Raw genomic sequence first — 16,868 nt, 5'->3', positions numbered from 1 at the left:
TGAATTTTTGCTACCTTTGAACAGAGCCAGGCTAGCAGTTTCTCCCGTTTCTAGTCTTTAAGTGTTTTTCCCAAAATATCTAACCATTACTTTAAAGCACTTGGTGGTTCAGTGATGCAGAATTAGTTTTTATTATTTGTTTCCTAAATAGGACTTTTCAAGTAAACTTGATGTCACATGCCTCAGCACAAGCACCTCATGCAGTGCTGAAATGGGGTTATTCTAATCGTTTTTAAAGTTGTTATAAATGAGGCTGCAATGGAGCGCGCTCAGGTGTGAATTTCAGGCTTTGGGCAAGCCTGTAAAGATTAGTTGAGCAGATTTCTGATTTTGTTGTGCTTATAGCTGGACAGGTTTCCTCAGAAGCACATTGAAAGGTCATAGTTGTACAGGTTGCAGGGCCGCACAGCAGCTCTCCTCTTGTTCAGTCTAAGCAATCTTTATGCATTTTGACATGCCGTTTTACTCCGTCTCTGCTGTACAACTTCTGTGGCTTGTAGTTGTCAATCAGCTCCCATGTCAGATTTTTTTTTTTGTACTGTAATCTGCTGTTTTCAGGTTCCTTGTATTTTCGTTCTGCTCTGTCAGAGACCTACAGGAGAAGTTAAATGGTCATGTGGTGTTCACTGAGTCACGTTTCATTTACTTTGTGTTTCTCATTAGAGCTCAGGGTAGCACAACATGGCTCTTTCCCCCCTTTTATTAGAGAGGCACAATAGCAAAGCAGATTCCAACACTGTGGCCCGTAACGGCCAGACCATATCTCCACTTTAAAAAGTGTAATTTGATTAAATCAGCCCTCTTTCAGTCTAGAATCTGTGCTGGCTGAAATGAATAAAGTGGATTAACTCTGTCACAGGATAATGCAGATTAAACTGGTAAACACAATCACTAAGTGGTGCATATGGCCTGTAGGGGAGGAGTTAAGGCTTTATTTTTCAGACAGAACAACTGCGTGAAAACATTTGGGTGCTCATTTCAGTACACGCAGTTGAAAAGTCAGGTCACAGTTACACAACAGTGATGGTGGTCGAACATCATTGCAGACAGTAGCAGCTTGATCCCATAATATCTCAAGTCCTCACGTATTTGTTCCTACCTATAAATTACCCCTGATAATGCAAATGGTGCTGCTAATGAAAGCGTTAAGTTATTCAGCTGGTGTTTCTCTGGAGTGAAACGTCAGCATGTCTCTTGATCCCTGAAGCGATTTTCCCCCTGGGTGAGGGCAGGTAGTCATGCTTGCTCTGACGGTGGAGACACAGCCAGCTCAATGAAAGCGGGGGTGGCAGCTGGAGAAAATCCATTCTCAGAGTGAGCGTTCTGCTGAGGCAGGTATGCCGACCTTTGAGTCATCTGATAGGTCAACGCTCGGCAGCGTGCCTGGACATTCATGGCTAAACGCCAGGCCTGGTGGTGCTCATAGTAAAGCTCATCTGAGCAGCAGCCAGCTATGATCAATGGAGCCTCTTGGCAGCTCATTTATAGTACAGTATGGCACCGCCACAAAACACTCACCAACAGATGCAGGTGACAGATGACGATCGGAGGATGGGATGAGGGAAGCTGATAAAAAGGAGAGGGTTTACCCATGTGCACGATGACCGCTAAGAGTGTGCACTTTGATCTTAATGTACAGTTAAATAAGAAGTGGTTTCAATCCATTTGTTTTGTCGATCACCTTTAATTACTGCCTGATTATTGTTTGTGAATTAGTCTTGGATGACTTGACGTATTCCTGCTTGGTCTGCATGTATTCTGAGCACGAGAATTTTCCTGCATCTTGTTTGTCAGACTCCATTAGAGTTTCTTGGTTGTCTTTAAAGCTACATCTTTGTCCCTCCAGGTGCCCACGGAGTGAGAGAGGAGCCCCGGTTTGTGACGGCTCGCGCTGGAGAGAGCGTGATCCTGGGGTGTGACGTGTCCCCTCCCCTGGACGGCCAGCAGCCCCCCTATGTGGTGGAGTGGTTCAAGTTTGGAGTGCCTATCCCCTTCTTCATCAACTTCCGCTTCTACCCTCCCCATGTGGATCCTGAGTACACTGGTAAGATGATGTGGACAATATAAAGCAAATAATCCGTCCGTGAAAGGATACAGATACATTGTTACATCTGCAACAGATTTGGTCTAAAACTTCCTGAATTAATGAGGACTTGGAAGCATCTCTGGATGAGTTTTTCCGGTGCCAAGTACAGTAAATCCACAAGACTTTGTCGTGTTGACCTTGCAGCAGAAACAAGTTGACAACAGAATTTCACACTACATGCTGATAAACAATAACCAAGTAGAAGGACACAAAAGAGGACTAGAACACGTGTAATCCACAGCTACACCAGCCACTCACCTGGTTGTAGTTCTTAGCTAGATTTCAGCACATGTGAAAAAGGTTTTAATTTTTTACTAAGCCTGAATACATTTTTGCACATATTTATAGGAATAGGTCGATATTTTGTGTGTCTTGACAAAGCTGGAAAATAGGGCTGCTTTCTACGAGCTGACGGGGATTCTTAAAGCCAAACAGTCTTTTGTTGTTGTTTGTTGGTCAGTATGCATTACAATAGCAGGACAGAAGTTTACAAAATGCACAGAGATCATATTAAGGACAAATAACAAAAAAATTAGTATCATATATATGCATGCATTTATATTGTGAAGGACTATATTCTAGCAGGGCTAGCTGGCAGTGGCACCTTGAAATGCTTTAAAAGATGTTCCCATTACTGTGCTACATTTGATAATGTCAGTGGGATTGAAATCATCACAGAAGCTCATGCCAGTGAATTTTCTGACTGGCAGATATGAAAAAAGAGGGGGAAAGAGTCAATTCTTCATTTAAAACCAAATCCAAGTCAACTAACAAAAGTCTGAGCTGGGTGCATCCCTAGTGGACGATTAATACAGCTGTATGATAAATATAAAGTTAAAACCAGCTGGCTAGCTTAGAAGTTGGAAAAACAGCATTAAATAATGAGTCTGGCATAAAAAATCCATCTGCTAGCATATATAAATTTGGTTTAGTAGTATATTAAAACTCATTTGTGCAAAAAACAAAGTATAACACAATTTAATGGTGGCAAGTTCTAACTTTTTCTTCTCTTCTTCTTCTTTCTATTGTTTTTGCTGGATGCCTGCAAACTTAACACTCACGTAATCCTTCATAAAGTCTCGGTGCGTCTTTCTGACACTTAAGTGTACAAAGCAAACAAACATATGAGGTGATAATTATTGAGCTGAAAGTGGTAGAAGGTAAATGTTGTCACCTTTGTAGCTGTTTCTCTGAGTTTTAGTGCTATTGTCTCATCTAACTCTGCATAAAAATGAATTATTGTATTTCTCAAAATTCCAGACTTTTAAAAATATACACAATAAAAACCAGAGCTTCTAGTTTTCTCTTGTTGAAGTTTTTTCACTTTAGTTTAGTGACGATGTCATCAGTCAACCGATCAAGTGAGCACCTTGATACATATGGCTCTATAATGTGAAAATTGGAGCTCAAACCCTACTAAATCTATCCTTGTGACTCCATCAAACTCACGACTACTTTAGTAATATATTACTACAAAAACATCAGGGAGTTTAGCTGCATGACTCTAATCATTCATAAACATTTCTGTGATTACACAGGATATAGATTTTCCTGCGCTGCTGCAGACCTAATTATTAGCTTCTGGCTGAGAGCAGAACCATTTCTGACAAGCAGTTTTAAATAGATTGCAGCACAAATCCCATTTCATTGAGAAGACTGACCTGCAATTTCAGCATGATCCAGAGTGTTTTTCCTTCACAATGTACTTCAGCTGTTTGGGCTTTAAGCAGAAGGCAAGTACAGCATACTGAGGACTTTATGTAGCTGGAGAACGGCCTGGGCACCTTTACGGACCGTTCTGGTTCTTGAACTGCAATTTCTGTGTGTTCGAACATGGCTGTGCAGGAACATCTGCTGCGTCTGAGTGAATAGAGGGAAATAACTGTGTCTCAGCAACTTACTACTGCATTGTACGTATGTGCCATCCCACACACTACAGTGACAATGCACCACAGAGCCACATATACTGTACAGAAACTCTGTGTACTCTGAGTTTAAAAAAATGGAGATAAAGAAATAAACCTAATAGCAATAATGCATAAAAATCATTGCTTTTATGAAGCTATAACCAACAAATTGTTGGAATTTATTGTCTGATGGCAGAGGAAACATGCTGTTAGCACAACAGCTGACATGTACTCAGTTGTCAGAGATGGTTTGACTCTGTAAGTTCAGCAGCTAATTGTTTCCAGTGTCTGTTTGCTGTTTGGTGCTGGGAAGGAGCTTACATTGGGATTTTTGCTTCAAACAGCTGCTTTTTGTGGCTCTAAAAGCAGTAAGAAACCAGTACAGTAAAGTTCTGAGCCTAAACAAGGATCCGCAGAGTTTCCTTTCACTTTTGATGTAAAAATATCGATTATAACAGTATTAAAATTGGGGCGATACGCACATTTTCACACAAACTTAAAATCTCCATCTCCTGGCTTAGACAATCTGTCTGCAGCTGCCTTTACTCTGAGCCCTTAAAGCAGGAAATTGGCTCTTCTGATGTTGCTTCAGTGTCTGAGAGACGATGTAGAGCTGTCAGAACGAGGTCAGAACTGTCCCTTCCTGTTCCCACCTCCCAAAACTCCTGCCTCACCTGCTAATATGCTGTGAAATTAAGGCAGAAGCTGGAGGATTGAGCTCGAACATCCTAAATGTGGACACAATAAATTTTTTAGTGTTTTTATTTATGAGAAAAGTGTGTGAATAACAGTAAATTTATTGGGAACTCTTCCCTGCAGGCTTTTCACTGCAAAGAACCCCCTTTGGCAGTTACTCGCTGTCTTGGGAGCCCTCCTTTTTCTTTTTCTTTTTCTTTTTCTTTTTCTTTTTCTTCTTCTTGTAGTGGCTACAGTAGATGCTGCAGCTGCTGAAGCGTTTCATTGTTTACTTTAACCTCCCGACTAACAGCAGGGTATGAACGAGCAGCACTTTTCAACACTCTGCTGTGCTCACTTGGTCTCCACTGGTGGGCCTCTGCCATGTGGCGTCAAGTCCACTGTTGAGGAATTACCAGCGAACAGATGCAACATGAATATGGCCAGTCTCATTACATAGATTAAAGTGTATTCTGGGGATTGCATGTGCATGGTGACAGTGTGATAATGACACTGGACTGTAGTTTATGAGATGCTCGTCGGGGTGCTTAATGGGTCCATGCGGTCTCAGAGCTCATTTGGGCTATCCCCATGAACTGTTACCACTCAGTAGGAATGAAATTGATGAACAGAGTAAATGTGTGATTATTCCGTCGCGTAGCTGCTTCCAGAAACAGGGATGATTATCAGTGAGCACTGTACTTACAGTATCCAGACATTTTCACCGTGCAGATAGCAGGAATCCATCCAGGGTCAGTGTGTCAGTTTGTCTGGGTCAGTGATCATTACTGCTGTTCAGTTTCTACTTCATTTTATTCAGATTTAAGAGAAGACATGTTCTCATTACAGCTGTGTATTTTCCGTGTCTGATTCCCTGCAAAATGAGAAGCGTTGCATATCTCCCTGCTACCCCGGATCACTTTGCCAGTTTGTCCTGCGGCTATATGGAAATTATAACATTTAAAAACATCTATTTTTGTGCCCGCTCTTGCAAAGACGCAATCAATAATTCAGATGTGCAGCTTGTGAAATTTTAGTGTCAGATCCTCCCGCTTGGGCTGTTGGGAAGCTAAATCGTATCTCTCTCGCTACCAAGTTTAGCCACAGCCTGCACATGAATAATACGGATGTGTACGCAATGTAATTATCGTCATTTGCAGATGGCTGCAGACTCCATGCAAAATGCCACAATATTTTTCGTAACGTTAAAATAAACAGGGAGTTAATAATGATTTGCTTTTCCTCTCTGGAGTTGAGTTGCTTGCAGTTCCTGGTTAGCTTTGCACCGTTGGCTGCAATAGGCTATTTAGACATTTTTACATTTCCTTGTAGAAAAATGGAATGATTATTGTAAAGCAGCAACCTGGGAAGCGCAGTTTAGCCTCATATTGCAGGTGCCAGCCCAAGTCGATAATAACTGCAATTTCTGATGACCATTTTTCAAAATAAAAAAAAAGAATGACATAGACATCCATGAACCAGAGGCTTTAGAGTGCATCTCAATAAATACCAACATTAGCTCTGATTAATTTGATTCAGTTCATTACAAATAAAGCTAAATAGCTGTTTACACTCTGACAAATTCAACCATGTGTCACAATAAAAGACCAAATTTAGGTTATTTGTCTGTTTTGACTGCAATGCTAGAATGCACCATCTTGGAATAATATATGAAAGTTTAAAACTCAGAATTAAACATGGTTTTCTCAATCTTTGCTAGAAATGCAGCAAAAACTGGTTTAATGTGCTGTGTTCAAAAACACTCCCTGTTTTACTAGTTTTATAATGTCAGCAGATAGAAAGACCAGAAATTTCTCGTGTGGTTCCGGCTTGTTTGTAGTCACAGATTATTCCAGATCACCTGAACTTCGAACCCTGTTGTAACACCATTTACATCAATATAATATCTAGTATTTTGTTCTTCAGTAATCTGTTGATTATTAATCAATTTAGTGTTGATACCTTCAAAATGTCTTTTTTTCCTAGAACACAAACATACTCAGTTTACTTTTCTAAAAATGTTGCACAAGTCAGTTAATTGATTATTAAGTAATTGCCAATTAATTTGCTCGTTGGCCACTAATAGATCAATGGTTGCAGCTCTCATTTTAAATTGCTGAATTTCTGTATTTGGAATGACTTGTTAGGAAGTGAAATCAATCCTTTTAAATGAGCTAAATTGACTGCATTAGTGGCAAGAGTGGCAAATTTGCAGAATTTTTGCTACCAAATTCCCAATATCTTTGAGAACTACAACTAGGAGGCTGACATGAGTGTTCTTTCTGAGTCATGTGAAATTATATGTGATTTAACCAATCACATTCACCAAAATCTGTATATGTAGTGTCTGTTTTAGTCTAAAATTTGACTTAATTTACCACAGAAGCTAGGGTTTTTATGCTTCTTTTTGCTACCAATCCCTTTGTGTAGCTCATATGGAGTCCAAAATCTCTATTATTCTTCTTTATTATAGAGTACATTACTTAATATGGTTTATATAAAGAGTGAAAGAGGAAATTCAATTCTTGCAGTGCCATTTTTTTTTTACCTTTTAACAAGTCAAGGTGTCTGGTAACAATTGCTCAATTGCTAGAGGCACAATTAAAAATCTTTGCTTAAGCTCTTATACTATATTCACAATTTAATATGAACTTTACCATTTAGATGCATTTTTTCACTGTTATAATTGAAGGTCATTGAGTTTAAGCCATTTTTTTTCACACTGTCACATTTCCTTTTCAAAGCTTCCCTATCTGACCAAGCCTGTGATGTGATCTGAACAAGGTGTTAGCTGCTGTGTTTCCACCGTAGACAGAAGCCTGTAGTGTGTAAGTGGTCTATGCCCAGGAGGCCTGTCCTGACGTGGATACAGTGCTGTTAACTCTGTTTACAGCAGCACCCTCTCACTCCCTGACAAATGGGAGCTGAGGTTGATCCCTACCCTTCACGCCACCACCCGCCCCACTCAGCACTTCAATGCCCAGGCAAAAATAGACCTGACTTTTTAAAGACAAGCTACCTTTTTACTGCAAGACTGCAGTCCTCACTCTTCACGCTTCGTCTTTGCTGTATTGATTTTCTGCTAACAAAAAAATGTCAGATTTTTTAGCTACCCAAACTACGGCAGCAATCCCAGGGTTGGGTGTCTGTCTATTGCATTACACTGTGCTGGTGGAGCAATTCAGCCCGCCCTCAACGTCAATATATTTGCCTGACATTCAGTCTGAAGAAACAGGAAAGAGTGCTTACAGTACATCTACACATCAAAGTTGGGAAAAATGCTCCATCTCCGAACACTCGTCAGACAGAGCAGAAGCGAGTGTTGTAGTCTGTTGGGCTGTCAGAGGCAGCCATGTGAGCAGCGGGCTGCAGGCTTGAAGACAGACAGCTTAGCAGCTGAAGATTTCACCATGCCTGGTTTCCTGAACGTCTCTCATCCCTTGTGATTTCCTCCTTTTAGAATTCCAATTTATCCCCAGCCTTGAAGAAAAAAAGAGGTGGGGATGGAGAAGTTTTATAAGAAATATGACTTCTGTGAAGTCGAAGGCTGGGCTTTTTCCACTGTGACACCAACTACTTTAATTCAGCTAAGGTGTGGCTCCCAGGCAGTTTCATGCATAAATTCTTAATATTTCAAGCTGGATGGGTGTTCATTTATGTTTAAATATTGTGACATTTAATCACTTCAAGGAATAGTTTAACATTTTGGGGGAGTATATTTATTTTCTTGTCAACAGATGAGGTCTGTTAGATATGAAGCTACAGTCAGAAGGTTAATAGTTTAATGTTAACTTACAGACTGGAGGCAGGAGAAGCAAACATTGTGGTATAAAACCACCTCTAATATACACTAAGTTACATGTTATATCTTGTAAAAAACAAAACACAAAAATATTCCTGCACTTAACTGTGTCCAAATTTTGAGGTTTAATTGTGCTTGTATGCGAACTAAGCTCGGGTAATGTTTGCTGTTTCACTGAGTGAACATTAAATCAACCATCTGCTGCACTACAGTTTTCGTACAGCTTAACCTGATTCTATGCACCAGTCAGCCACAACGTTAAAGCCACCTGCCTAACACTGTGCAGGTTCCCCTCGTGCCACCAAACAGCTCTGATCCGCCAGACCTTTGAACCTCTAGGGATGTCCTGTGGTGTTGACAGTGGATCCTTTGGGTCCTGTGGGTTGCAGGGTGATGCCTCCATCGATCAATCTTGTTCAGGCATTTCCAGCAAGATGCTTGATCCGATTGGGATCTTGGAAACTGGGAGGCCGAGTCAGTGTCTTGGGCTCTTTGTCGAGTGGATTGGGACCCTGAGCAATTTTTATGGTGGTGGATGGTCATTGGGTTGTTGTTAATGTTTTTTCTGCACCCAAACACAATACACAAACTCTGCTCACAATTTAACAGGTTTTATTACAGACTGTCTTTGTAATAGAGAGGGAAAACCAGAGATCAGAGGGCTTTTACTCGAAATACATGGCACTAGATGCCTGGTGGCTCTCAGTATGGTGGCTGCTTGAGATGGAGAAGGTGAACATGGCGTCTGACATGGCGAGTTGCCGACTAGAGTTTGGTAGTGCAACTTATTGGCAGAGAGAGGACTGGAACCTGAAGTACAAGAACGCTGCAGGTTAAACTGAGAGCAAAGTATGAGGGAGCAAATGCTGGAGTTTTGCTGAAGGTGCAACAACAGCAGGGGAGAAGGGAGTAGACAACCACATCCTAAACCTGATCTCCACCTTAATGGTACATGTCTACTGCATCTGTCACTTTAGTGCTTTCCATTCATTGTGTATGTGAGCAGCTGTGCAGTGTATTCTGCCCTCTCCTCATTTGTATACAGCTGAAGTCTTGGCTAATTTATGCAAATAGTTAGCATCAAACATGATCCGCTGCCTCTGGAAACTTTTACAATAACCATTATCGATCTAAAATAAGGACACACTGAGCAACAGCATGGCTTGTTTCTCACTTCAAATGTTTTTTTTTAGAAACACATTTGATTAACAGACTTTGATAACAGAGAAAATTTGGGGTGATTGACCAGAGAAAGGACACATGGGACAAGAGTCAAAAGCGAGAAGAAAAAAACAGTTGAAGCAAAAGAAAACCTGTAACTGAAATAATGACACTTTGACACATGCCATCTCGGTGTGTTGTTGCCAGGTAAAAATGTGCTTGTTCTACAACAATGTCTTCCACATGAATGCCAGGATCTGAAGGTTTCCTTGCGTTGTGATGAGATGATCCATGTCATTCACTTAACATGTGGGTGGTTTTATTTTGTGGCTGATCAGTGTGTTTGTGTTGATTATTGAGGTTTAGATGTGTCTGTGAGGACATTTTATTTTGTCGTTATATCCAGACAGAGCCTTGTTGTGCACAGATTTCCCTGCATTTGAAAACTGTTTTGCTTGTAAGTCTATGAACATTGTTTTTGCTATTAATATCAGTTTCAAGGGGTTTCTAGATTTGCTCATATCCGCATGTGTTTCCTCCAACTGTCCAAAGTCTTGCAAGTCAGGCTGACTGAAAGGCTCCAAATTGCCTGTAGGTATGAATGTACAGTAAGTGTTAGGGATTGTCTGTCTCTGTTAGCTCTATGAGAGACTGCAGCCGGTCCCGGGTGTTTTCCTGCCTTCCATTCACAGCTTGGAAAGGCTCCAGACTGTTGTACAGCCTGAATAGGAATAAGTACTTTAAAAAAGAGAGAGAGCTAAAGAATGAATTTGTGTTTCACGCTCGACTTGGACTTTGTGCATCCAAATAGGCTTGTGCTTATTTGAATAACTAGTAGTTCAAAGTCTGTGTTACGGAGAAAGGAAGATTGGGTGGCGCAGGGCTGTGTTTTGTGCATTATTTCCTGTTGCACAATTAAAATATATTACAGTTGTGTGACCTGTGGGCTATTTATCAATGCAGAAAGATAACCCACATCCTGACAGAGTTGCTGCCCTGAAGTAAAGCACTTAACCCCCAGCTGCTATGATGGATCTTTGTGGTGACCGGCAAAGCTCCTGGGTGTGATATGTGCTGGAAAAGAGCCTGTAGGTATCTTTAGAAGATAATTTTACAGTGTTGAAGTGGTTAATGGTGGTGTTTTCCCCCCCTCCTCTGTCTGCAGGTAGAGCCTCTCTGCACGGGAAGGCCTCCCTGCAGATTGATCCGGTGCGCTCCGAGGACCAGGGCTGGTACGAGTGCAGGGTCCTGATGCTGGAGCAACAGTTCGACACCTTCCACAACGGCAGCTGGGTGCACCTCACAGTCAATGGTGAGTCATCTGGGAAAGCAGCCTCTCTGACCTGGAAACATGTGGGTGTGAATGAAGAAGGAAAAAAACCTGTGCGTCACACTCTTAATCTCAGTATGTAATAATCTGGTGTTTGTCAGGCTAGTTTTTCGGTTTCAGCGTCTGTGAGTACATGAAGGTCCACTAGGGTCTGAGTGGCATCGATTTTGGAATCAAAAGCTCTGTGTGGATGCAGCTTTTAATTTGTTGAGCTGTTTCGCTGCTAGAAGGCCAAAAGTATTGGCTGAAAAACCAAAATGGGTCATTATAATTTGATTGGCTGTGTGCATGTGTGAAATATATAGACTGTGCATGTATGGAACTCATTCAGGTGAACTAATAAAACGCAGTAAAATAGGAACAAGTGTGTGTCTGGGGTGTTCACAGCCGTCTGTGTGTGAGGGTGTTTTGAATCAAGCATTATACTAAATGTTTTTCATCATTATTAATGATCCTTACCTACAATATTACAGTTATAACCTGGATTTTTATCATCAAATCCTTCTAGTGTTTTAAAATGAAGTACAATATTTCTTTAGTGTTGTCAGGTTTTAAGAAATTTGTTGTTTTGTTCACCTTTTTTATGGAAAATCTACAACATTTTCTGATTCTAGCATCGTAACTGTAAAAATTGTAGCTGTTCTCTGTCGTATTATCACAGCTTCTCTTTAGTTTTAGACAATGCAAGACATTTCAAGACATCGCTGGGAAATTGGAAATTGCAGTACACTTCTTTTCCTTACTCTCTCCTGACACTGTATATAGAAAAATCAATTCTTCGTTAATTATTTTCCCCTAATTTGCTTTAAATATTTAAGCTTTCTTTAAGCCAGCTTTGAACATGTGTACTCGCTGAACGCTGATTCTTCCCTTTTTTGTCCTTTTTTTTTACTGACTACAATCTTCTTCTATCTTCTAATGAAATTTATCTACAAAATAACGGCCTCGATAAGTTGCCGCAAACAAACTTTGAGTCACATCGAATCTTCAGCTCAAAGCCTTGACTCCCTGATCTGTTGTCTGTTAATGATAATTTATGGTTTTCTAGGTTTTTATCAGGTCATTTAGATGAGGCTCTGTTTTAGATCATTCCTGCAGCTCCTTTTCAAAAGGCCTCGGGTAAAAAAGGGATGAGAGGCTGGTTAGAGGAGGATTGATTGTGGCTAGTTTAAGGCGGTTCCGGCTGGGATCGTCTGTGATAGTCTGAGAGCTATCAAACTGATGACCAGGCGGAAAAAAAATCTGCACCTTTGCATTTCCCAGGAATGCCCCAGTGGCTCAGAGAATCCTGTGTGAGGCGTGTATTCGTATTGTTGCAGAGCACCACAGACGATGATGCCTTTGTGTTTCATGTTTTCAAGGCTCGTGTCTGTTTCATATGAGGAACACTTTGCATACGTTCTGCAGCAAAGATGCAGCAAAGAACTGCAGCAGCACGTCTTAATTTTATAGCGTTATTGCCCTCATCTGCAATTCTTATTTGGCTTTGGGGCGACTAGTGGTGGAATATTTTCTCCACAGGCATTAAAAAATGAAATATTCTCTCTAAAAGTGGTGATTTTCTTGTGTTAAAGCTTCACAGGTCTCTAACTTCAAAAAGCCTTAATCCTCTGTGTTGTTAGAGAGAGACTTTGGGTGCAAAGTACTGTCAGGCTCATTCGCATGTATATTTTTGGGCTGCGAACTTATGAGTACCGCGTGAAACTCGTGCATATTCAATTTGATCATGCGTATGGTTTACAATAGAGGCAATTCTCCTATTTGAAAAATGATTACGACGTGCTGTGTTCGAAATGCTGTGTAAAGAACCATTTATTAAGTCCATTGCACCGCATAATCACTCCGGAATAAAAAAAAATGCTGATCTGTATAAATCGTTATCATCAACGCAGAATATAATGTTTTCTTTTGCATGCATTTGTACTCTACAAATTACGCTCTGCGTTAGGGTGTGTGCATGACATGAAAGCGTCTCATTGCGTGTTTGACTAAGTGAGTTCTCAGTTTGCTGGCTGGACTTGAATCGGTCGTACTCCGCCGCCGAGCGTCACCTGCACACTCTCGTGATGTTTGGAGTTTGTGAACGTCTGTAGGCGTGTGTGTATGGATGTCTTGTTGTGCAGGAATACTGCATCTCTGTAGCTGCCTCATCAATATTCGCTCTTAAACGCTCCCTCCCTCCTCCTTTTGCTGCTGCTCTACGCTCCTGACAGGCCTTTCAACAGAAACTGAGCTCTTCAGGCTGCAGCAGAACTAATAATATCCCTGAATGTCATATATATTTGGCATTTTAAATGATAGCACTTTACCTAACCTAATGTACGTATCGGATGCTGTAGTGATGCTGTGACCCTGCAAATCACCCTCAAGCAGGTGGATGTAGTTAGCTAGTACAAATATTTCATTTTTCTGGGGCTGTGGTGTTAATAATAGACAGACAGTCATTGAACTTTCAGCTTCAGTGTCTAGACATCTAACAGGGGAGCTCATATGAAGACTTTATGCTACTGTTGTCCTCTAAATGGGAGTCTGTGAAGGAAGCAGGTGCCATTTTCGTCTGGCCCAGACACAGACACTAAGGGCACTCATTTCCTTTGGCCGTTGGTATTTGCATACACTCCTCCTTTGAGTTCCTGTTTGCTCGGCCTTAACTTCCTGCCAAGCGGACAGGGAATCCATGCCCACTCAGTGGCAGGTGTCAGATGGCAAGGCCTTGTGCCCGAAAAAGACACTAAGGCCACTCTCCGTCTCCATCCTCCCTCCTTCGCCTCCTCCTCTTTCCTCTCTGTCACCAGTCCTATCTCCTCTGTTCTTCTTCACTTATCAGGCATCAGCAGCATTTTCTGACATCGAAACACGCTCCTCACGCCGTCATTTTCACCCGATTTTAAGCGTAAACATAAAGAATTCAACACTAGCGCTGTGCTGCTGGGTTAGTGATGGGTGGCATTTCGGTCCCATTTGCTCGAGACAACTGTGGCCCAAATGTCAGCTCCATATATTCCCCGTCTGTATCCGTCTTTGTCTGTGACTACGGTGGCCAGTGTAGCGGAGCTGATGCTAACCATCATCCTCCAGAACCACATGAGACCTGAATGTGCAAGTTTCAATATAGGTAGAGTTTTTTCATTTGTGTTTAGCCCTACATTGCTCACATTAATGACTTGTTGGACATGCATGTGTCCTACACAGACATGAATAAAACTCTTATAAAGTGCTATTTTTTTTTCTAAATTGAAACATAGAATTAAACCTTTCCTTCTTTGATGTTTGCGCTGACAAATGGAACAGTGAAAACGGTCTGGAAGCTGGCAATGGCTGTCCAATCATGACATTTTAGTCAACATTTAAGTATCAAATAATTGTGATTACAGTTTGTCTTCTTCTGTTCATCGTATGCCTTTAAAATTAGAGTTTAAAATTAGTGGTATTAGCATCTTTGCTTTGCATTTTTTTTGCTGCAAATCTTGTTTTTCGTTTTGCCTAAAACCAAACTGTACCCAGGTAGTGCTGTGGAGTTTCACTTTTTACTTAAATCCATGACATTCATGTGAATAGATGCTCATTTGTAGTTGGTTGAATATTGGAAGTTAAGCAGCTCCAGATAAACAACTGGTGCCATTAAACCAAAGCAGAAGAAGGGGGGAAATCATATGGAAGTAGTGATGGAAATAAGATATTTCTGTTAGCTTGATCCAGTTGTTTTTACAAAGGTGAATGGAAATGATTCAAGTGAACTTGAAAAATTTTTGTGGTCAAATAATAATTTAGAGGCCTAACTCCAAAATGTTGTCTGCCATATCTTTCCATGAAGTGTTTTTTTTGTGATTTTCTAATGTCAAAGCCTCATCTCATTTTGCACTACGAGAAAAGCTGGATGGTAATGTGCCAGTGAAGAAGGGAGAGAAATTGAGTCCCTTTTCATTCTTCTCTTAATGTCAAAATATAATAATGTAGATTGTGGAGTGTGCTGACATTAGAAGAGGGAGGAAAGTGTCCTTGAGTGCCTCTTTCTTCTCTGTGTAACAGATACACTGAAACATTTGAAGCTGATGATGTGAAATCAATGAAAAATGTGTACTCTATGTAGCCGTATTCTCTTCGGAGCAGAGAAAAGAAAAGAAAAACCAGGCGAGGGAGTAAAACGATGCAGACACACTCTTGCGAGCAAACAGCAGAAAATGTATGCCTTCAAACTGAAGCCGGCCGAACCCTGCGTCTCCACATCCAGGCCATCTGCTGATGCGCTGTGTGGTCTTCAGAGAAGAACAGCGGGAGAGTGGGATCTTCAAGCAACTTCTAACGTATATAATTGATGAAGAGAGGCTGTAAGTAGGCCGCAAATTTGACGCTCAGCTCACTTTTTTTTGTGGAGCATCTCCCAGGTTTCCCAACCGTAGTGACACTTCTTCTGTGACGAGCCGAGGCTGACGGTGTGAAACAAATCCCAGGTTGACCAAAGTACCTGCTGCTGTCACCAGCGCCGCCGTGTGTGCCACCTATTTCCTGTCAGCTGACGCTCAATCCCCTGAGAAAAATATGAAATAGGATTAGAATTAATAACAGCACTTACAGTGGTGCAAGAAGCTCTCAGGTACTTTACCTAAGTGGAAGCACCAATACCGCTGAGTATAAAGACCCCATTACACCTAAATGTCCTGCTTTTTAGATTATATTTTTTTATTTTTTATTCATTCAGTCTGTATTTTAAATGTGAAATACAATGACTTATAGAGTTCTCATCTACAATAGAAACAAATTAAGATATAGGCACATGCGTAAGGAACTTGCATATGAATGAACAATAAAGATATTTACAAGCATTAGTACAATAATAAAAAAAAACATTATCAATGTTACAATAATAATCCTAAAATATTTGAAATAGTTACAATATATTAGATCTATACTTTTTTTACACCTAAGTCTTTTTTTTTAAATTCAGCCTGTGTTTTAAATGTTTAAATACAATGACTTATGTTCTTATAGGCACACAAATAAGAAACTTGCACAAAATTGAACAATAAATTACTAATAGGCACAATTAGCAAAACAAAATGGCGACAAAAATAATATGACTAATTACAGTATTTTAGGTGTATTTTTTGCACTTAAATGTCTATTTTTGTTGTTGTTTTTTGAACCTGTATGTTAAACTTGTAGTTCAATGACTTATGGACTCCTTGTCTACAATATAGATGAGTTAAAAAAATAGATGTAGGTACACAAGTAAGAAACCTGCATATGAATGAACAGTAAAGATACTTCAAAGCACTATTAGTAAAATAATAAAAAACATTATGCGTAATCAAATATCAATCCAAAAATATTAAGAATAATTACAGTGTTTAAAAATAAATGGATCAAATAAAACTAAATAGATAAAATAAAAAATAAAATAAATAGAACTCAAAGTTATAATTTTTGAAATTCCTCATAGGTAAAAGTACAGAAGTAATATAATCAGATAAATTTGAATATTAAAGTAAAGAAATCTGCAGAAATGATTTCATGAGCGCGACATATTTCTAGAATATTAATAATACCGATGCAGTAACGTATAACCAGCCATTTTCAGTTTTTTGGTGTTTATTAACTTTGAGGTCAGGCCTCTTCAAAGTGTCCGACATCAGTGTGAGGGGTCATGAGATGATTAATGAGGTGGGAAAGATTAGACAGCATGTTCTGCTTTACAAACTTTGGTTCATTTTTTATGCCTGTGCTGAAACATGGGTGTAATGTGGAGGTGAGATCTCTTCTTGGTGAAACTGCTAGCAGCTCATAGTAATCTGAAGCTGAGCAGGAAGCCCCACCTAGACATTACATTTCTGTGTAGAGCCAAAAAGGTCAAGGTACATGGGTTTGCTTTGTAATCGTGCATTGCTTTATGTAAGAGTCGAATTAGCT

At 40.3% G+C, this 16,868-nt stretch overlaps 1 protein-coding gene across 4 annotated transcripts in view; it reads left to right on the top strand.

Annotated features, from left to right (window-relative positions):
- The window catches only part of igsf9ba (immunoglobulin superfamily, member 9Ba), an 82,113-nt gene that overhangs the window by 20,132 nt on the left and 45,113 nt on the right, over positions 1-16,868 (top strand). For all 4 annotated transcript variants that reach the window (XM_022211581.2, XM_022211589.2, XM_022211598.2 and 1 more), the window contains exons 2-3: positions 1,847-2,044; positions 10,797-10,943. In XM_022211581.2, coding sequence (XP_022067273.1) covers positions 1,847-2,044; positions 10,797-10,943 — 345 coding nt within the window. The remainder of the gene's footprint in view (positions 1-1,846; positions 2,045-10,796; positions 10,944-16,868) is intronic.

This window comes from Acanthochromis polyacanthus, chromosome 13 (assembly GCF_021347895.1).
Source record: "Acanthochromis polyacanthus isolate Apoly-LR-REF ecotype Palm Island chromosome 13, KAUST_Apoly_ChrSc, whole genome shotgun sequence".
Lineage (NCBI taxonomy): Eukaryota > Metazoa > Chordata > Actinopteri > Pomacentridae > Acanthochromis > Acanthochromis polyacanthus.
This window is presented reverse-complemented; position numbering and strand designations above follow the sequence as displayed.